At 44.3% G+C, this 23,204-nt stretch overlaps 1 protein-coding gene across 3 annotated transcripts in view; it reads right to left on the bottom strand.

Annotated features, from left to right (window-relative positions):
• LOC126428169 (natterin-3-like) overlaps positions 1-23,204 on the bottom strand; it is a 112,746-nt gene that overhangs the window by 15,881 nt on the left and 73,661 nt on the right. For all 3 annotated transcript variants that reach the window (XM_050090083.1, XM_050090081.1, XM_050090082.1), the window contains exon 3: positions 15,326-15,522. In XM_050090083.1, the coding sequence (XP_049946040.1) occupies positions 15,326-15,522 (197 nt within the window). The remainder of the gene's footprint in view (positions 1-15,325; positions 15,523-23,204) is intronic.

Genomic DNA, 23,204 nt, shown 5'->3' with positions numbered 1-23,204 from the left:
CTGTGGGCGTGTTGTACGTACGTGTTTGTCACGTATCTCGTCAGATATCCGGAGCAAATAAGACTTATCTGAGGTGCACAGGAGGTTCGAGAAACGCGACACGACGCAGATAACGAGTCCCCTACTGCTCTGAGTCACCGTCCACACGGTCGCCAGGAATAGAGTTGTTTGTCGCAGCGCGGTACGTGACGCCGTTGTTCTGACGAACACCCCAGGGGAAAGCTGGAGTGCCGTTCCAACGGCGCCGGCCGGCCGGATATTCCGTCGCAACGACCGCATTAACATGGCTACGTGTGTGACGTCCCGGTATTTTCTCGGCTGTCATTTCCACATCAGAAGGTGCTGATGGCTACGCTGAGAGCAGCGCTTGCAACAACAAAAAAGTGTCGTTAAACTGAAATTTAGACCTTTCAAAATAAATGGCGTTGCCGGGCAAGAAAATAGTTCGATCTAATTTTTTTTTCACTGGGTTATGGAGAGAGGCGTGAAAGGGAAATGATGGTTCAGAAGGGAGTGATACAGGATTGTAGGCTACCCCCGATGTTATTCAATCTGCACATTGGGCGAACAGTAAAGGAAACCAAAGCAAAATTATGAGTAGGAATTAAATCTCAGGGTAAAGTAATAAAAACTCTGACGTTTGTCGATGACACTGTAATTCTGTCAAAGGCAGTGAAGGACTTGGAAGAGCAGTCGGACGAAATGGGCAGTGTATTGGAAGTAAGATATAAGAAGGACATCAAAAAAAGCCAAACAAGGGTGATGGAATGTAGTCGAATTAAATCAGGTGGTGATGAGGGAATTGGATTAGGAAAATAGTAGATGGGTTTTGCTACTTGGGCTGCAAAATAACTGATGATGGTCGAAATAGAAAGCGTATAAAATGTAGACTGGCAATGGCAAGAAAAGAGTTTCTGAAGATAAGAAATTTATTAACATCGAATACAAATTTAAGCAATACGAAGTCTTCTCTGGACGTATCTCTATGCAGTGGAGCCATGTACGGAAGTGAAACATGGATAATAGGCAGTTTAGACAAGAAGAGAATAAAATCTTTTAAGCTGTGGAGGTACAGAAGAATGCTGACGATTAGGTGGCCAGATCACGTAACTAATTAGGAGGTACTGAATAAAATTGGGAAGACCAGAAATTTGTACAATCTGAACAAAAGAAGGGATCGGTTGGTAGGACACATTCTGAGGCGTCAAGGGTTCACCAGTTTAGCACTGCAGGGACGCGTGGGGGTGGGGGGGTGGGGGGAGGTAGAAATCGCAGTGGGAGACTAAGGGATGAACACGGGAAACAGATTCAGAAGGATGTAGGTTGCAGTAGTTGGCTGGCTCTGAGCACTATGGGACTCAACTGCTGTGGTCATCAGTCCCCTAGAACTTAGAACTACTTAAACCTAACTAACCTAAGGACAAAACACACATCCATGCCCGAGGCAGGATTCGAACCTGCGACCGTAGCAGTCGCACGGTTCCGGACTGCGCGCCTAGAACCGCGAGACCACCGCGGCCGGCGTTGCAGTAGTTATTCAGAGATGAAGAGACATGCAGAAAGTAGAGTAGCATGGAGAGCTGCAGCAAACCAGTCATTGGGCTGAAGACCACAACAACAATAACATTAAGAGAGCAAAAATATCGCCACTGATGTTGGTCGGAAAGAATACAGGTGTTGTGACGACAGCCAACATGACAGGCTTAAGACTCTCCACCGAGAAAACAATATTAATAGGAAATATTAAAAAGTGCTAAAAATATTTAATAATTAATATTGGCCAAATGTAAAATGAAAAAAGCGAACATTTCAGGGACAGTATTTAAGGGGGGTAGGACGTCAAACGGACCGACTTGGAGCAGGAGAGGCACCACAGGACATTTTAATTTCCACTGTCTATACTTTAAATTCATAAAACTTCGTCAGCATGAGCAGGAAGGTTTCAAGATTCACGCTCATAGCAGTGGAAGTTCAAAAATACAGAAAAATAATTTTTTTACATGTGAAATTTCATCATTTCTTCACTTACTATTGGCTGCATTTGTTGTTACAGGCTCACTTGCCTTCATAAATAACAGTGATTCTTTTATGGATTTTGCACAGCATACAAACCATACTGACAGATGTATGAAACTCTAGAATTTACTTAACTTATGAAAAAAATGTATGAGTTGTTACATTTTAAACTTCATATTTAGAAAAAACTCAAATTTTATAGTTAATTATCTCAGTTTTATTACAGTTTTTAATAGATTTGGAAAATTCTATAGTTTTGCATTAAGGAGTTAGTATTCAATAAATATACCAAGTTTGAAAGTAATAGGATAATTATTTTGGATGTTACATGTACCAAAGTACAGAAATTTTGGTTTTGCGGAAAATGGCCGTTAAAGCTTCTGCTCGTATTTGGCATTCTGTTCGAACTGTCCAGCACCATAAGCAGGTTCTTTTTCATTTTCTAAATCAGTTTTCTTCCTTTTCACATTCCTATGATGCACTGGTCTTGATTTTATCATCTCAAAAAGAGATTTATCTGCTTTTACTACATGCTCTCAGTCTATCGCATACAAAGCTTTGACGCAGTTCACTCCGGGCATAACGACCGCTACGGTCGCAGGTTCGAATCCTGCCTCGGGCATGGATGTGTGTGATGTCCTTAGGTTAGTTAGGTTTAAGTAGTTCTAAGTTCTAGGGGACTGATGACCTGAGAAGTTGAGTCCCATAGTGCTCAGAGCCATTTCACTCCGGGCTTAATTCCCAATTTCTCTAAAACATATTGCTTGCTCTGCACACCATCAATAAAACATAAAACTACATCACAAACAGCAATAACAAGTGCATTTCTTCCCACAAATCTTGGCAGTCTTTCCCATACACATTGGTTAAAACTTTCATTTGGCTTTTGGGTACCGGCATGAAGACATTTCTTCAATAAGTTTTCATTTTAAACGTCCTTTGTTTGGTGTATGATAATCTCTGACGCATATATAAACATTCGATTTCTACCACACTTACGAATGGCAGAAGAAATTTGGGCAAAAGGGGTGTGGCACTGCATTTTGCCCCACTTAAGACCAAATAACGTGCCTTATAAAGTCTCAAATATATGTGTCTTATACATCAAACTATTCAGAAACATGTCCGCTACAAAATATGCATAGTTTTGAAAAATCGAATTTTTAAAATTTTTGACGTCCTATGTCCCTTAACTAAGAAAACGGGTTAGAAAAGTACAAGGAAAGGACACACAAGGTGGAAAAACCGTTTGGTGCAACTAAGAATGCTCACAACAAAACGCGCCTGCCTAAATTGCTTAAAATAAAGTATTGAAACCAAACTACCCACATGCTAGCTAATGTCTAGTATTAAACTATAAGCTTGAGAAGTCATAATATTATGAAAAGGATAGTTGCTACTCACCATACAGCGGAGATGCTAAGTCGCAGACACGCACGTTCAAAACGACTGCCCGAAAGTGCGTTTTCAGCTGACAAGACATTCCTCGGAAATAGGCAACATACACGCATACTCTCACGCAAACGCAACACACACGCGCATGAATCCAGTCTCTGGCTGTTGAGGCCCCAGCAGCCTAACATTGTGGTGTGTGCGAGTGTCTGTGTTTGTGCGTGCATGCGCGCGCGCGCGCGCGCGCGCGCGTGTGTGTGTGTGTGTGTGTGTGTGTGTGTGTGCTGTCTATTTCACACGAAGACCTTTTCGGCCGAAAGCTCAGTTTCTGACAGTCTTTTTGTTGCGCCTAGCTGCGACACAGCATCTTCGCTATATGGTGCGTAGTAATCGTCCTGTTGATAATATTGTTACATACCACGCTGGATCTTCCATAGCTTGATAAGTCAGCACTATTAGAAAGAAGAATTACATAGAACGGTACGATGTGATTCCAGAGACGTTCTCAAGTCTCAGATATCTGTGCTGTATACACGGTCACAGTTATTGAACTATGTGAAATAAAATCGTCATAATTTCTGCACGGTTTGCGTTAGTACGTTCAAACTGCACAGCTGGCCGCGGGGCATGCTGGGAGTTGGTGGTTTGATTTAGCGACGAAGCCCACTTTCATTTGGATGGGTTCGTCAACAAGCAAAACTGGCGCATTTGGGGGACTGAAAAACCGCATTTCACGATCTTGACTCTCAACGGGTGACTTTGTGGCGGGCAATGTCCAGACACCGAATTGTCGGTACGATATTTCTTGATGGCACAGTGGCTACCGAACAGTACGTGAGGGTTTTGGAAGATGATACCTTCTCCATTACCCAAAGTAACCCTGATTTCGACAATATGTGGTTCATCCAAGACGGAGCTCGACTCCGTCGAAGAAGGAGAGTGTTCGATGTCCTGGAGGACCACTTTGGGAACCGTATTCTGGCACTGTCGGTACACATGCGAATCCTTTTTGTGAGTCTATATTAAGGATAAGGTGTACAGAATAACCCATTGCTGAGCTGAAAACAGCCATTCAGGAGGTCATCGCCGGCATCGATGTTCCGACACTTCAGCGGGTCATGCAGAATTTCGCTACACCATTGACAACGATAGCAGGCATGTTGAACATGTTGTTGTTGTTGTGGTCTTCAGTCCTGAGACTGGTTTGATGCAGCTCTCCATGCTACTCTGTCCTGTGCAAGCTTCTTCATCTCCCAGTACCTACTGCAACCTACATCCTTCCGAATCTGTTTAGTGTATTCATCTCTTGGACTCCCTCTACGATTTGTACCTTCCACGCTGCCCTCCAGTACTAAATTGGTGATCCCTTGATGCCTCAGAACATGCCTTCCAATCGATCCTTCCTTCTAGTTAAGTTGTGCCACAAGCTCCTCTTCTTCCCAATTCTATTTAATACCTCCTCATTAGTTATGTGATCCACCCATCCAATATTCAGCATTCTTCTGTAGCGCCACATTTCGAAAGCTTCTATTCTCTTCTTGTCCAAACTATTTGTCGTCCATGTTTCACTTCCATACATGGCTACACTCCATGCCTATACTTTCAGAAACGACTTCCTGACACTTAAATCTATACTCGATAATACAAAATTTCTCTTCTTCAGAAACGCTTTCCTTGCCATTGCCAGTCTACATTTTATATCATCTCTACTTCGACCATCATCAGTTATTTTGCTCCCCAAATAGCAAAATTCTTTTGCTACTTTAAGTGTCTCATTTCCCAATCTAATTCCCTCAGCATCACCCGATTTAATCTGACTACGTTCCATTATTCTCGTTTTGCTTTTGTTGATGTGCATCTTATATCCTCCCTTCAAGACACCATCCATTCCGTTCAACTGCTCTTCCAAGTCGACTGCTGTCTCTGACTGAATTACAATGTCATCGGCGAACCTCAAAGTTTTTATTTCTGCTCCATGGATTTTAATACCTACTCCGAATTTTTCTCTTGTTTCCTTTTTGCTGCTTGCTGAATATCCAGATTGAATAACATCGGGGAGAGGCTACAACCCTGTCTCACTCCCCTCCCAACCACTGTTTCCCATTCATGTCCCTCGTCTCTTATAACTGGCATCTGGTTTTTGTACAAATTGTAAATAGCCTTTCGCTCACTGTATTCCAGTCAACATTGTCAAAAGCTTTCTCTAAGTCTACAAATGCTAGAAATGTAGGTTTGCCGTATTGAACATGTCATAACCTAAATCAGAATATCTGCAGTGACATTTACATGTTGAATAAAGTGTGTGAACGCCGTAGTTTGTAACTAATTAACGTTTCTTTTTAATATAGTTCAATAATTATCACCCTGTATATGCTGACTCAGGCGACGAGTGAAAATTTGTAATAAGACCAGGATTCTAACCCAAGTCTGCTGCTGACTAGGCAGTTGCGCCTACGACCACGCCACCCTGGCACAGTAGGTCTGCACATCTGAACGAACTGTCGTAGCATTACACCCTCCCCAGTCCGAAATGCTATCCACACCTCAGACCACTTCGTATCCTCCTTAAACTCGAACAGCATTGCAGAGACTCTCCAGCTGTACTGGAATAGCATCTCGGCATCGATGTTGATGATGTTTGATTTGTCGGGTGGTCAACTGCGCGGTCATTAGCGCCCTTACAAAGTTTTACACAGTCCAAATTTTACACAATCCAATCTAGCCACTGTCATGCATGATTATGACGATGATGATGAAACAATGAAGACATCACAAACACCCAGTCCCCAAGTAGAGAAAATCCCCAACCTGGCCAGCAATGGAACCCAGGACTCCGTGATCCAGAGGGAGCAACACTAGCCACTAGACCATGAGCTGGGGACACCTCGGCATCGAATGAAAAGGGGAATCCTACCCAAAACCCAGGCGTGGATGGTTTAATTAAACGAAGCTTGTCCAGGTTCATCTACAATAGAGTGGCAATGCGGCGTCTTCCTAGTGAGCAGGGTACCCAGGTTTGAATCCTTACTTCGGTACAAATTTTCATTTGTCAATTCAGTCTGCATACATAAATTATACATCAAATATTAGGTCGCCAAAAAATTGATAAGAATGATTAGATTTATTAAAATACACAAAACATATGAGACTCATTAAACAAGGGGGTGACAAACTGCCTATTGGCTTCTGTCTCGGTTTCTTCGGCCGACGTTCATCTAATGATTTTTCTGACGTTTCGCCAGCACGAGTGGCTGGCATTGTCAAAGCTTCACCCTCCATTGCCGGTGGTGAACTGGAGCCGAGCTCGCGGCCGCAGACTATATGTACCTGGCGCTCCAACGTCCGAGGGCTTCTCCGCGGTCATTTCCGGTGCGGTTCTCCTCTTGCTACCTGCGACGGGCGTTCGCTGCAGTACGGGAAGCCAGGATCCGTTTACCTTAAGGCTTTCCTCTTTCTTGTTGAAACTGTTCGCGTGTTTTTGTATTTCTACAGCTTCTCTGAACAAGCGCGTGTGATAGTGCTTCTCTACAGCTAGAACTTCCGTGTCGGCGAATTTTATTACGTGGTCGGTCTCATTCAGTGCGTGCTCTGCCACGGCCGATTTCTCCACCTGCCCCAACCTGCAATGTCGCTTATGCTCTTTGATCCTGGTGTTAATGGATCGTCCAGTCATTCCGACATAAACTTTTCCGCATGTGCAAGGCATACGGTATATTCCCGACATTGCAAGTGGGTCTCTTTTCTCCTTCGCCGATCTAAGACACTCTTTGACCTTCCTTGCCGGTTTGAAAATCGTCTTTACGCCGTGTTTGCGCAATATCCGGCCGATTCTGTCCGTCACTCTGGGAATGTATGGCAGAAAGGCCATACCCGACATTTCTTTTTCTGGTTCCTTACTTCGCCGAGTGTTTGGCTCTGTCACACTTCTAATGTAATTTGTGGAGTACCCATTGCTCCTCAGAACAGTTTCCAGGTGTTGCATTTCTCGTTTGAGGTGTTGAGGCTCACATATTCGTCCTGCTCTCGTTACGAGCGTACTAATCATGCCTCTTTTCCGGCTCGGGTGGTGGTTTGACAGTTTGTGCAGGTATCGGTCCGTGTGTGTCGGTTTTCGATACACGCTGTGTCCCAGGTTTTCGCCGTCCCTTGTGACCAGCACATCTAGAAATGGCAGTTTCTTGTGCTTTTCTACTTCCATGGTAAATGTTATGTTGGCATGGAGGCTGTTCAAGTGTCTCAGGTGGAGAAATCGGCCGTGGCAGAGCACGCACTGAATGAGACCGACCACGTAATAAAATTCGCCGACACGGAAGTTCTGGCTGTAGAGAAGCACTATCACACGCGCTTGTTCAGAGAAGCTGTGGAAATACAAAAACACGCGAACAGTTTCAACAAGAAAGAGGAAAGCCTTAAGGTAACGGATCCTGGCTTCCCGTACTGCAGCGAACGACCGTCGCAGGTAGCAAGAGGAGAACCGCACCGGAAATGACCGCGGAGAAGCCCTCGGACGTTGGCGCGCCAGGTACATATAGTCTGCGCCCGCGAGCTCGGCTCCAGTTCACCACCGGCAATGGAGGGTGAAGCTTTGACAATGCCAGCCACTCGTGCTGGCGAAACGTCAGTAAAATCATTAGATGAACGTCGGCCGAAGAACCCGAGACAGAAGCCAATAGGCAGTTCGTCAACAAGTGGCCACGAAAACCTTAACAATTTTGTAAACAAGGGGGTATTACTATGTTGGACGTATTTACAGAATGGATGATAACAGACTCGCCAAACACATTGTGAGGATCCCATGTCCTCATACATCAGGATATTTGTTATGCTTTGTGAGATTATTGCTTAGCTTTGTCGCAGAGTAAGTGTTATATTAATGCAACTACACAACGCAGAAGAATGTGTTTGTATCCTTCCGCATTTAGCGTTTTCTTAATTGCAATCAGGGGATGACACCCTAACCACGAAGAACACCACCTCCTCACTACTTCATTGTTGCCAATACTCGTGATGGCAAGCAACGTTCTGCAAGCACTCGCCAAACACAAACCTAAATTGGAAAGGCACGCACACACACACACACACACACACACACACACACACACACAGTATATGTATCTAAGTGCCATCTATTGGTCAGTTAAGGTGGTCTTACAAGGAACTTTTCAATTGCAAGTTCACAAAATGTCAATAATTTTGGAACATATATTGTGTAAGAACATTATGAATTACCTCGAAGAAAACGGCCAATTGAGACACAGTCAACATGGATTTAGAAAACATCGTTCTTGTGAAACATGAGTAGCTCATTACTCGCCCAAAGTGTTGAGTGCTATCGACAAGGGATTTCCAATTAGTACCTTATTTCTGGTTCCCAGAAGGCTTTTGGCACTGTACCACTCAAGCGGCTCGAAGTGAAATTGCGCGATTATGGAATATCGTCGAAGTTAAGTGACTGGATTCGTGATTTCCTGTCAGAGAGGTCACAGTTCGTAGTAACTGAAAGAAAGTCGTCGAGTAAAACCGAAGTGATTTCTGGCGTTCCCCAAGGTAGTGTCATAGGCCCTTTGCTGTTCCATATCTATATAAACGATTCAGGAAACAATCGGAGCAGCTGACTTAGGTTTTTTGCAGATGACGCTGTCATTTATCGAGTAGTAAAGTCATCAGAGGATCAAAACAAACTGCAAAACGATTTAGAAAAGATATCTGCATGGTGCTAAACGTGGCAATCGACCCTAAATAACCAAAAATGTGTGGTCAACCACATGAGTGCTAAAAGAATCCGTTAAACTTCGGCTACACGATAAAGCAGTCAAATCTAAACGCTGTAAATTCAGCTAATTACCTATGAATTACAACTGGGAAGAACACATAGGAAGTGTTTTGGAGAAGGCTAGCCAAAGACTTGCGTTTTATTGGCACGACACTTACAAAATGTAACAGATATACTAAAGTGACTGCCTACACTACGCTTGTCCATTCTCTTTTAGAATACTGCTGCACAGTGTGGGATCCTAACCAGATAGTATTGACAGAGTACATGGAAAAAGTTCCAAGAAGGGCAGCACGTTTTGTATTATCGAGAAATATTGGAGAGAGTGTCACGGACATTATACAGGATGTGAGGTGGATATCGTTAAAATGAAGAATCTTTTCACGAAATTCCAATCACCAACTATCTTCTCCGAATGCGAAAATATTTTGTCGACGTCGACCTACATAGGGAGAAACAATCACCATAATAAAATAAGGGAAATCAGAGCTAGTACAGAAAGATACAGGCGTTCGTTTCTTCCGCGCCAGGCCCTTAAGTGTGATTTGCAGAGTATCCATTGTAACGTTGTTGCTTTAATTTTCTTAGAAAGCGGTACTGATAGACAATAAAAGCGGGTTAAAAGCTGTGAGCTGTCTGGGGAAGTTAACCTTGCATTACTGCGCATCTATTTCACCAGGTATCCAGTCTAGCTTACCAAATTCCCAACCAGACTAACATTAATTATAATCTTTTAATAGTCATACGACAACCGGTGATATATATATATATATATATATATATATATATATGTATATATATATATATATATATATATATATATATATATATATATATAAGAGAATTTAAATAAAAAGAAATAAATCAGTTTATATTTGGAAATTTATTTTAACATTGATCACTGAAATTTCAGCATATTAAACGTGAGTCATAACTAAGCTGGTGCCTTATTTAGGACTGTGAAAATGTGAGTTTGTAATCTTACGGAACACATCAAATTTGGAGCCAAGATTGGGAGACTGCATACAACACTGCATTCATAAAATAACACACGAAGAACGTTGAAACATATGCAAGAGGAAATTAACCACAACCAACCGATTCAACTCTCTGTGAAATCTTCCCGTAAAGAATAGCTGAGGGCTACTTTGATGATTACACCACATGCTTCACGTTGTCAACTTGGTTTACACAAAGAGTGTAACTCCACAATAATTTTGATAATTAAAATAAATTAGATCGAAAAGCAATTTACAAAAGAAAAACCTCGAACTGGTTACTATCGTCTTACTATTAACCTGATGGGTCAAACCATTGTATGAGCGCGTGGTACTGGTCTCACAAACTACACTCCACATGGGTTGAACATAAAGAAAAGTTGCTATATTGAAAAATATTGTCAAGACGAGACGTTATAATCTCACGCACATTCGCAATTAAGATTGATGATCTTAGTTAGATTTACTGATCAACACGTGGTTCCACTTTACTCACAAAGTAGTGACAAAGCAACTACCGGAAGATATTCTGAACTTCACACGCGAATTACACTGCGTTGCAATTTAAGATAACATTAGATATTTTAGAGCTAAACCTGAAATAAAGGTGATTAAATTTTCAGTTAGGCTGAACTTAAGAAATCCATTGTCCTACGGACTTAGCAGACACACGCTTAGCCGGAGATCTTACCACTTCTGACGCTCGCCGCGGACAGACTGCCTGGTCCCTTCCTGAGGGTGGCTCACAAATACAAACGGAAGTTACCAGAGGGGCAGCTTCCTATACCAACATGACAAGGGACGGACAGGACCATGCTAAGGATAGAAACCTCTCTGCTTTTAGAAAGCGTAGCTACCTGTTCGGACGTTGGTAGCATGCAACTAGAAATACATTTTCTCATCATCCTCTCACACAGAAGGGAAGCGGGATGACAGTATCTTATCATATACAGTATATGAAAGGAAGCGGATGTAGGTTCCGTATGAGACTGTGTGACATGAATTACATATAAACTGTGTTTTAAAGTGTAGTAGTGTGACAGATCGTTCTTGTTTATGTGTAAAAGTAACACGTTCCACTACTCAGTCTCCTCCCAGATAGTCAGAAACGCCACAGTAAATTTAGAAGAGGAATTTATGCCGTAAATGACAACAGATTTAAGAAATCAAACATGAAAGGAATCCAACAGAGACCGTTCACCATCTAGATGTAGATGAATAATGTTTACGGCTTTACAGCGTTCGACTCTCCCCACATATTGTCTACTGTGCAACCACAATATTGGCTGCTAACGGCAAAGGGGGGGGGGGGACTGGAGGTATCCAATGATGAGCACAGCATGAGGCTACGGAGGGTGGTCAAACTGCTTACGAGACGAGTAATTCACAACAGTGTTACGGTGCTAGTGGTGTCGATACAAAGCAGAGCAATGGCAACGATAAACGAAGCAAACATTGCATTATGTCTACAACACCACTTGCCAGAGTTGACATTTCGTCAGAAAGGAATGCAATGAATTTCGGAGAGTGATACAGAAGTCGCAGAGAAATATTAACCTTTCTGCAAGATAAGTTAGTGGAACCAGTGGTGGCGTGTATGCTAGACTGTGTGGACAATGTACTGCCAACTGAGTTGACAGTTGATGGTTGGAGTGCTGAAGCATTATGTGCGATTTCAGTAATGGTGGAAACTGATGGGTTATGCATGGGGGTCGTATCAACCTGTACCGCATCAAAACAGCCTGAAGATGATGCAATGAAGCGTCGAAACTGGTAGCGACAAAATAAAATAAAATAAAATTATAAGGACAGCTGTAGGTGTTTTTACTTTTTGTCACGATAGTAAACGGCCGTCGTCCCAGAGGCGACCTGTTAAAAGGATGGAAATACAAAAGATTTGCCGGCCGATGTGGCCGAGCGGTTCTAGGCGCTTCAGTCTGGAACCGCTCGACCGCTACGGCTGCAGGTTCGAATCCTGCCTCGGACATGGCTGTATGTGATGTCCTTAGGTTAGTTAGGTTTAAGTAGTTCTAAGTTCTAGGGGACTGATGACCACAGATGTTGAGTCCCATAGAGCTCAGAGCCATTTTATACAAAGGATTTAGGTTAGTTCCGCAGCAATATGACAGTGTAGTGCACAAGAAAAACAACGGATATTCAAGGGACTACAAGACGCACTTGCTACAGAAACTTGCATTTCCGCATTTGAAGGACGCACGGCACAATTTCAAGGATGCACGTGATAATGACCTCCTACGTTATGCACATCAAATTCCACGCGACATATATTACAGTGCTTGGATGGTTATATAACTTCAGACACTGCTACAGAACTGGAAAATGTAAGATAACAAAATTTCAAACAAAGCGTCAAGGAAACTGAGGAATCAGCTCGAGAATTTTTAGATGTCATAAAAAAAAAATTTATCCCCCTTTGTTTTCAACTCCGACAAATCGAGATTTGAGGAGGAAATGCATATGAGAGGAACCCTGCAAATTAGAGGTAGCAACAGAGTTATATGAAGATCGACTAACATCAGAGCATTATCACATTCATATACAATTATGCCGACTGTTGTTCATAATGTTCAAGTTAGTACTGGTACAGTTCATAACATTATCTGTAACAAGCTGAAGTACCGCAAAACATGGGTCTTAAAGGAGTTGACTCGGCTACACCAGGAAACATGGTTGAGAGTGTGCACAGAGCTAAAGGAACGTTATGAAAGAGTAGGTGAGCACTTCCTTCCTCAACAAAATTTTAACTTGTGATAAAACTTGGGTTCACTATGATGAGCTAGAATCAAAAAAGTCAAATCATGCAGTGGAAAGACACCAATTCACCTGTCAAGAAAAAATTCAAAAATCCCAAGCATCGGCAGGAAAAGCCATGTTGACGGTGTTTTGGGGTGGTGAAGGTCCAGTTTTTTTGTGATTATCTCGAAGAGCAGCGCACAGTGAACAGCCAGTACTACTCGGATTTGTTTTTAAACAAGGTGAACCTAGCCATGGGAGAGAGACGTCGTGGATCTCAGAAAGGTGTGGTACTCCAGCAAGATAACGCACGTCCTCATATTGCTCAACTAACCCTTAAAACCATCGACAAAATGGGCTGGGAAGTACTGCCTCATCCCCCTTACAGTCCTGATGTAGCACCTAGTGATTTCCATTTTGTTTGGCGTACTGAAGGACGCATTACGTGGGAAGAGGTTCGAAGACAACGAGGAAAGGAAAAAGTTTGTCGGAAATTGGTTCAAACGTCAATACAAAGAGTCCTTTGCAGCCGGAATAAAAAAGCTTGTAGCCCCTTGGAACAAGTGCGTATATGTTCAAGGGCATTGTGTTGAAAAGAAGAAAAAGTATTGTTTTGTCAAAATGAACGCTTTTTTCTCCAGACCAGTTTCTCTCTTTGATTATTGAATGACCCAAGCATCAGCAGGAAAAGGCATGACGACGTTGTTTTGGGATGCTGAAGGTCCAGATTTTTCTGATTATCTCGAAGAGCAGCGTATAATGAACAGCCAATACTACTCGCATTTGCTTTTAAACAAGGTGAACCTAGCCATGAGAGAGAGACATCGAATCAAAAACGACAAAGCATGTGGTGGAAGCACACCAACACACCTGTCAAGAAAAAACTCAAAACCCAAGCATCAGCAGGAAAAGGACATGTTGACGTTGTTTTCGGATGCTGAAGGTCGAGTTTTTTGTGATCATCTCGAAGAGCACCGTACAATGAATAGCCAATACTACTCGGATTTGCTTTTAAACAAAGTGAGAGAGAGACGTCGTGGATCTCAGAAGAGAGGTCTGATTCTACAGCAAGACAACGCACGTCCTCATATAGCTCAACAAACCCGTGAAACCATCAACAAAATGGGCTGGCAAGTACTGCCTCATCCCCCTTACAGTCCTGATTCAGCACCTAGTGACTTCCATTTGTCTGGTGCACTGAAGAAGGCATTGCGTGGGAAGAGGTTCGAGGACAACGAGGAAGTTAAAAAGCCTGTGGGAAATTGGTTCAAACGTCAATATAAAGAGTTCTTTGCAAGCGGAATAGAAAAGCTTGTAGCCCGTTGGAACAAGTGCGTAAATGTGATTCTTGAGTTTCTTCCGGCGTATTTGACAATAAAAATATCCACGGGTGTACTGCCGGCCTACAGTGTCCAACTGGAACAATATTTCGGCGATCATACATGTCGCCATCATCAGGTGAACTGACGGACTGAGCTCCTGAGAACGTGCCGGCACGGAGATCCGTACGCTATGGCTGCTCAGAGGGAACTGGACTCGGTCGTGGTGGCGGCCGATTTAAATACCCTCCGCCCGCGGCGCGCTCCCTCCGCCGTCCGCGCCCCGCGCCACGGTTGCGCGGTGGAACAGATTGCGACGGCGTCTGAGATGACGTCGGTGTGATGGCTCTGTCCGCCGTGGTCGTCACAACTATACGTTTGCTCGATTTACTCTTGATTAACCCAATCGCTGGTTCCCAAGCCTTGCTAAGATTATAGCCACAGCGATTGGGTTAATCAAGAGTAAATCGAGCAAACGTATAGTTGTGACGACCACGGCGGACAGAGCCATCACACCGACGTCATCTCAGACGCCGTCGCAATCTGTTCCACCGCGTGACCGTGGCGCGGGGCGCGGACGGCGGAGGGAGCGCGCCGCGGGCGGAGGGTATTTAAATCGGCCGCCGCCGCGACCGAGTCCAGTTCCCTCTGAGCAGCCATAGCGTACGGATCTCCGTGCCGGCACGTTCACAGGAGCTCAGTCCGTCAGTTCACCTGATGATAGCGACATGTATGATCGCCGAAACATTCTGCCCGTTGGACACTGTAGACCGGCAATACACCCGTGGATATTTTGATTAAGTGCGTAAATGTTCTAGGGGATTATTTTGAAAAGTAGAAAGAAAAAATAAATGCTTTATTCTCCAGACCAACTCCTTTCTTTGATTACTGAATGAACCTCATATGACACCTAACAACGCAACACTTTGAAATGAGCCTCACTAAAGATGGAACTTGCGACCTCGCATTAGAGGGACGCCTTGTTAGTGTAGTGAGTCCAGCTGAAGACTCGGGGTAGTCGGCCACGGTGTCAGTATGCAGTGGTTCTGCTTCGGCCGCGCCCACGCACCCACCTCGTACTCTTCCTTGCTGTGCTCGCCGCCGCCCCAGGCGACGTAGGCGCCGCCCTTGTTGGGGACCACCTTGGCGGGCAGCATGTCGCCCTCGTGGAAGGCGCGGCCCACGAAGATGGGGCCGCCGTCTTTGTCGTGACCGGCGCGGACCGCCCCGTCTGGGATGCTTCCGTAGTTGCCTTGGCGCCAGCAGTAAGCTGTCGACACAAACACGCCAGTAAATTGTCTACCACTGCAAAGTAAAATAACACAAAATTTGACTGTAAACCTATAGTAGCAATTCCTCTGTGAGAAATGATTTACACTACTGGCCATTAAAATTGCTACACCACAAAGATGACATGCTACAGACGCGAAATTTAACCGACAGGAAGGAGATGCTGTGATATGTAAATGATTAGCTTTTCAGAGCATTCACAGAAGGTTGGCGCCGATGGCGACACCTACAACGTCCTGACATGAGGAAGGTTTCCAACCAATTTCTCGTACACAAACAGCAGTTGACCGGAGTGGCCTGGTGAAACGTTGTTGTGATGCCTCGTGTAAGGAGGAGAAATGCGTACCATCACGTTTCCGGCTTTGATAAAGGTCGGATTGTAGCCTATGGCGATTGCGGTTTATCGTATCGCGACATTGCTGCTCGCGTTGGTCGAGATCCAATGACTGTTAGCAGAATATGGAATCGGTGGGTTCAGGAGGGTAATACGGAACGCCGTGCTGGATCCCAACGGCCTCGTATCACTAGCAGTCGACATGACAGGCATTTTATCCGCATGGCTGTAACGGGTCGTGCAGACACGTCTCGATCCCTGAGTCAACAGATGGGGACGTTTGCAAGACAACAACCATCTGCACAAACAGTTCGATGACGTTTGCAGCAGAATGGACTATCAGCTCGGAGGCTATGGCTGCGGTTACCTTTGACGCTGCATCACAGACAGGAGCGCCTGCGATGGTGTACTCAACGACGAACCTGGGTGCACGAATGGCAAAACGTCATTTTTTCGGATGAATCCAGCTTATGTTTACAACATCATGACGGTCGAATCCATGTTTGGCGACATCGCGGTGAACGCACATTGGAAGCGTGTATTCGTCATCGCCATACTGGCGTATCACCCGGAGTGATGGTATGGGGTGCCATTGGTTTCACGTCTCGGTCACCTCTTGTTCGCATTGACGGCACTTTGAACAGTGGACGTTACATTTCAGATGTGTTACGACCCGTGGCTCTACCCTCCATTCGATCCCTGCGAAACCCTACATTTCAGCAGGATAATGCGCGACCGCATGTTGCAGGTCCTGTACGGGTCTTTCTGGATACAGAAAATGTTCGACTGCTGCCCTGGCCAGCACATTCTCCAGATGTCTCACCAATTGGAAACGTCTGGTCAATGGTGGCCGAGCAACTGGCTCGTCACAATACGCCAGTCACTACTCTTGATGACCTGTGGTATCGTGATGAAGCTGCATGGGCAGCTGTACCTGTACACGCCATACAAGCCCTGTTTGACGCAACTCAATGCCCAGGCTTATCAAGGCCGTTATTACGGCCAGAGGTGGTTGTTCTGGGTACTGATTTCTCAGGATCTATGCACCCAAACTGCGTGAAAATTTAATCACATTATATTATAATATATTTTTCCAATTAATACCCGTTTATCATCTGCGTTTCTTCTTGGAGTAGAAATTTTAATGGCCAGTAGTGTAATTTAAAAAAGGGCGGGAGAGACCGCGCATCGATACATTTTAAGAAAAGAGCGGGAAAGAGCGCGCATTGATACATTTTGATATGGTAGCAGGATTTGTCTGTACCAGAAAGCATTGTTGGCGGGAGAGACCGCACTTTAGCGTTCGTAGGAAGTCAGTAGTAAGCGAGATGTGAAGCGAGTCGGTAGCAGGTCTGAAGCGAGAGGTTGAGAGGAGCGGTGTGCCTGCCAGCCACTAGCTACGATTTACAAGAGATTGTAAACGGATGTACAGAGTCAACAGCTAACTATTATCATAAAAGGAACTAATATTATTGAATTATTTTTTTGAGAAACTCAAGACTGCTGAAGGTACGTTTGCGCAATGCTAGTTGTAAGATTATTGTAAATAGTAAGTCCCATTTGAACGTTTGTAAAATCATTTCATTACCGACAGCAAATATTTAAAGAATCGTTTTCAGAATATAATTAATTTTTGCCAGCAATATTGCATTACTGATTATAATCTATCCCAAAAACCATCAACGTAAAACTTTGCAAAATTTTATTGTTGTCAAGAAAATGATTAACTATGAATTACGTAACTTCAGTAAAATTAATTAAAGAATAACGTCAGCTTTGCTATTGAAGAATAGCGTCAGATTTTGCAGTAAATACAGCCACTTATTATGACAACCCACCAGCAGCTAATATAGTAAAACAGAGTAAGTATATTCATGTCGCAGTTCGATGTAGCAGTCAGATGGCGATCCAGTAACAGTAAAAAAGGTAAGGAACAGTTTTGGGTTATTGCAGGTAACGACTGAGGGCCACGACTCACGACACATTCTATGTTTCGTCGAAATAATCAGCAAATCACTTTTAATAAGAAGCATTTAAATTAGTATGCGAAGATTGCACTTATTATTAGTGAGAAAGAGAATTAATTTCAAAGGGGAGATTTCATTTGTTATTATTAAGCAGAAGATAGAAATGCTAAGGGAAGGTTTCATAGGTTATTGTAGAAGGAAGATAGAAATGCTAAGGGAAGGTTTCATAGGTTATTGTAGAAGGGAAGGTTGCGTAACAAAAGAGATGTGGAGGAGAGGGGAAGGTTTCAACAGCAAGGAGGTGTACCGAACTGTGAAAAAAGAAGCAAAATAGAAACAGTGAACGATCCAAGCTCAAGACGTGCAACATCGAGCGGACTACGACGATTATGATGTCGTGGTCACGGTATTGGACTGCCCAGTGTGACATCCGTGTTCAAATCTACCTCGTGCCCCATTTTTTTGCACAAATGTATGAACTTTCCTTCCGGTCATTGACGTGTCTATTCTCCTTCTATAGTGTAGGCAATTGTTATGATGTACTCGTACGTTGGTTATAGAATATGAGCCACGTGGGAAGATTATACACTGAAGAGCCAAAGAAACTGTTACACCTCCCTAATATCGTGTGGGGCCCCACAGAGGTGCTGCAACACCATTTGGTATGGACTCCACTGAAGTAGTGCTGGAGTGAAATGACACGATGTTTCCTTCAGGGCTGTCCAAAATCCGTAACAGTACGAACGGGTGGAAACCTTTTCTAAACAGCACGTTGCAAGATATCCCAGATATGCTCAATAATGTTCATGGAGAGTTTGGTGGCAAGTGGAAGAGCTGAAACACAGAAGACTGTTTCTGGAATCACTCTGTAGCAATTCTGGACGTGTGAGACGTCGCATTGCCCTGCTAAAATTGGACAAGTCCGTCGGAATGCCCAATGGATATGAATAGATTCAGGGGATCAGAAAGGATGCTTACGTACGTATCACCTGTCAGCGTCGTATTGCTGCGCGGTCTAAGGCGCTGCAGTCATGGACTGTGCGGCTGGTCCCGGCGGAGGTTCGAGTCCTCCCTCGGGCATGGGTGTGTGTGTTTGTCCTTAGGATAGTTTAGGTTAAGTAGTGTGTAAGCTTAGGGACTGATGACCTTAGCAGTTAAGTCTGTGATATTCGCTATTTTTGACTTCATTAAAATGGCAAATAGTTAATACTTTCAGCCAGAAGGCAAATACTTGTTTATAATAAGGCGTCGCATAGCGATGGTGGAATTTCCTAAATAATGTAATTCGTCGTCTTTGGGCAACAACATAAACAGAAGAATACGGATAGATATGCGATTCTTCACTATTCTGTTCGCTGGAGAACAAATGAAGCCTTGAGCGCTAAACACTTGTACTGTTTTTCTTAAGTAAGACGGACGCAGAATTGTGGCGGTCTGATCTAATTTTTACTAAAGGTATAAAAACGTGTTACGTCTAAGTTTGAGTGACGTGTAGAAAGAAGAACTGTTATAACTTATCGTGACGAAGCACGAGCGACTCAAGAGGACAATGGCTATATAAAAGAGCGCTCAATGGACATGAAACGGACATAAAAATCTACTGTCATTGTAGTACTAAGCTTAAGGTACGATATATGTTTTAGTTATAATAAATATTTGTTCTGGAAATACTGAATCATTTAGCAGTGCTCATTTCTATCATCTCCTCAGTATTATTTTCATTTTAATTATGCAGTTTGCTAAGATTACAGACCCCAAGATCAGCAGTCCAATGTGCGTGTTACATTGACAAAAAAAAAAACTCTTTGATCGTCTTCTTGCATCAGCTTTAATATTGAATTTTCCTTTTGTGTGATGTTACAGTTGTTTCTGCGCCCATAAGAACTTTCTGGTCCCTTAGGAAATTGTTTTGTCATAACAATAACTTCACACTGGAGCCCCATACAGATACACGGATCTCCCCCTTCGCTGTCATACTCCATGACCACATAGCACGCTAGCTGAGACTGTTTCAAGCCACGCGAAACTGCAAGTAAAGACTATTCACATTTCATAATGCAATATTTTATGACAACGGTTCTTATACCAATTGTGATTGATAAAACAGTAAGCGAAATCTCAATTTCCAACTGTTCCATTGAATAACAACATCACTTTTATTTTGTCACATCACAAGTCCCATAAGATTTCACACACATTTGAACATTTTTAGAGTCGTATCTAGACGTATAAGTGGTCCCATATCACTCCAACTGCGCACGCCCCACACCATTACAGAGCCTCTACCAGCTTGAACTGTCCCCTGCTGACATGCAGCGTTCACGGATTCATGAGGTTGCCTCCATACCCTTACACGTCCATCCGCTCGATACAATTTGAAATGAGACTTGTCGGACTAGTCAACATTTTTCCAGGCATCAACACTCCAATGTCGGCGTTGACGGGCCCAGGCGAGGCTTAAAACTTTGTGTCGAGCAGTCATCAAGGGTACACGAGTGGGCCTTCAACTGCGAAAGCCCGTATCGATGTTGTTTCGTTGGATGGTTCGCACGCTGACACTTGTTGATGCCCCAGCACTGAAATCTGCAGCAACTTGCGGAAGGCTTGCACTTCTGTCACGTTGAACGATTCTCTCCAGTCGTGGTTGGTCCCGTTCCTGCGGGACCTTTTTCTGGCCGCACCGATGTCTGGGATCTGATGTTTTATTGGAATTTTGTCATTCACGGTACACTCGTGAAATGGTCGTACGGGAAAATCCCCACTTCATCGCTACCTCGTAGGTGCTGTGTCCCATCGTTCGTGCGCCGACTATAACACCACGTTCAGACTCACTTAAATCTTGATAACCTGCCATTGTAGCAGCAGTAACCGATCTTACAACACTTATGTGTTATACAGGCGTTGTCGAGCGCAGCGTCGTAATCCGCCTGTTTAAATATCTCTGTGTTTTTTTGAATACACATTTGGCGCTTCAGTGGATTGCAGTCGCAATTAAATGTGATGATTAGTGAGAGCAAGCGAGATGCAGCAGAGACTTCTCATAGAAATGAAAACAACAAATAAATGTGTGTGGACTATGTCACAAAAATGGAATTCAAAACTTCCAACACCGAACGCAAGACTAATAGCACGTTCTACTTGTGTAGAAGAAACAGGAGGTACGTACGTTTTACACTGCGCTTTTCAAGACGGACGTTACATCACGACATGGACACAAATTTGAATCGAGATAACATACACGTGAATTACCGGATGGATAATTCATAATTTTGTGGGAAAAAATGATCTGGAGCCCCATAGAGATACACGGATCTCCCCCTTCGCTGTCATACTCCATGACCACATAACCACGACGCTTTTGTGAGCAAAGTTCGCTCGATGTTGCAGACGTTCAACTTGGACTGTTCACTCTTTCTACACTCCTGGAAATGGAAAAAAGAACACATTGACACCGGTGTGTCAGACCCACCATACTTGCTCCGGACACTGCGAGAGGGCTGTACAAGCAATGATCACACGCACGGCACAGCGGACACACCAGGAACCGCGGTGTTGGCCGTCGAATGGCGCTAGCTGCGCAGCATTTGTGCACCGCCGCCGTCAGTGTCAGCCAGTTTGCCGTGGCATACGGAGCTCCATCGCAGTCTTTAACACTGGTAGCATGCCGCGACAGCGTGGACGTGAACCGTATGTGCAGTTGACGGACTTTGAGCGAGGGCGTATAGTGGGCATGCGGGAGGCCGGGTGGACGTACCGCCGAATTGCTCAACACGTGGGGCGTGAGGTCTCCACAGTACATCGATGTTGTCGCCAGTGGTCGGCGGGAGGTGCACGTGCCCGTCGACCTGGGACCGGACCACAGCGACGCACGGATGCACGCCAAGACCGTAGGATCCTACGCAGTGCCGTAGGGGACCGCACCGCCACTTCCCAGCAAATTAGGGACACTGTTGCTCCTGGGGTATCGGCGAGGACCATTCGCAACCGTCTCCATGAAGCTGGGCTACGGTCCCGCACACCGTTGGGCCGTCTTCCGCTCACGCCCCAACATCGTGCAGCCCGCCTCCAGTGGTGTCGCGACAGGCGTGAATGGGGGGACGAATGGAGACGTGTCGTCTTCAGCGATGAGAGTCGCTTCTGCCTTGGTGCCAATGATGGTCGTATGCGTGTTTGGCGCCGTGCAGGTGAGCGCCACAATCAGGACTGCATACGACCGAGGCACACAGGGCCAACACCCGGCATCATGGTGTGGGGAGCGATCTCCTACACTGGCCGTACACCACTGGTGATCGTCGAGGGGACACTGAATAGTGCACGGTACATCCAAACCGTCATCGAACCCATCGTTCTACCATTCCTAGACCGGCAAGGGAACTTGCTGTTCCAACAGGACAATGCACGTCCGCATGTATCCCGTGCCACCCAACGTGCTCTAGAAGGTGTAAGTCAACTACCCTGGCCAGCAAGATCTCCGTATCTGTCCCCCATTGAGCATGTTTGGGACTGGATGAAGTGTCGTCTCACGCGATCTGCACGTCCAGCACGAACGCTGGTCCAACTGAGGCGCCAGGTGGAAATGGCATGGCAAGCCGTTCCACAGGACTACATCCAGCATCTCTACGATCGTCTCCATGGGAGAATAGCAGCCTGCATTGCTGCGAATGGTGGATATACACTGTACTAGTGCCGACATTGTGCATGCTCTGTTGCCTGTGTCTATGTGCCTGTGGTTCTGTCAGTGTGATCATGTGATGTATCTGACCCCAGGAATGTGTCAATAAAGTTTCCCCTTCCTGGGACAATGAATTCACGGTGTTCTTATTTCAATTTCCAGGAGTGTATTTTGCTTCTTTTTTTTTTCTCATTTCACTAAACCTTCTTCCTGTTTTCATGCTTGTTCTGCGTTCAGTTTTTGACGATTTATTCACTGGGCTTTCTTACCACTTAAGCGGGGGAGGGGGGGGGGGGGTGCGTTGGGGAGTTTCCCGTTTCGCTTGTCTTTCGTATTTCACTTGAAATGTTCGGCCAGACTCTTAACTTTTACACCTAAATTAGATATTCCACATCTAAACATGGTTTCCATATATCTGATTACCAAAAAATATTTTTCTGGTGATAAAATTTTATTTTCATGTCGAGCCGTTTAGCACACAGATCTTGAACAGTGAAAATTAGTAATGGCAATTGTTAACTTAAATCAACCAAAAACCACTTTGCAGTGAAAGGAAGAAGATTATGCTTTAATTTTCTTGTAAACAAAATTTCATTTTTAACTTTTTCTGGTTTTTCCATCGATAATTCAAACGACAATTATACAAAGACAAGAAGCTAATAGTTTTTATCTTCTCAAAATATGAAACC

This window comes from Schistocerca serialis, chromosome 12 (genome assembly GCF_023864345.2).
Source record: "Schistocerca serialis cubense isolate TAMUIC-IGC-003099 chromosome 12, iqSchSeri2.2, whole genome shotgun sequence".
Taxonomy (NCBI): Eukaryota; Metazoa; Arthropoda; class Insecta; order Orthoptera; family Acrididae; genus Schistocerca; species Schistocerca serialis.
The sequence above is the reverse complement of the archived record's forward strand: the minus strand, read 5'-3'. Positions and strand labels throughout refer to the sequence as shown.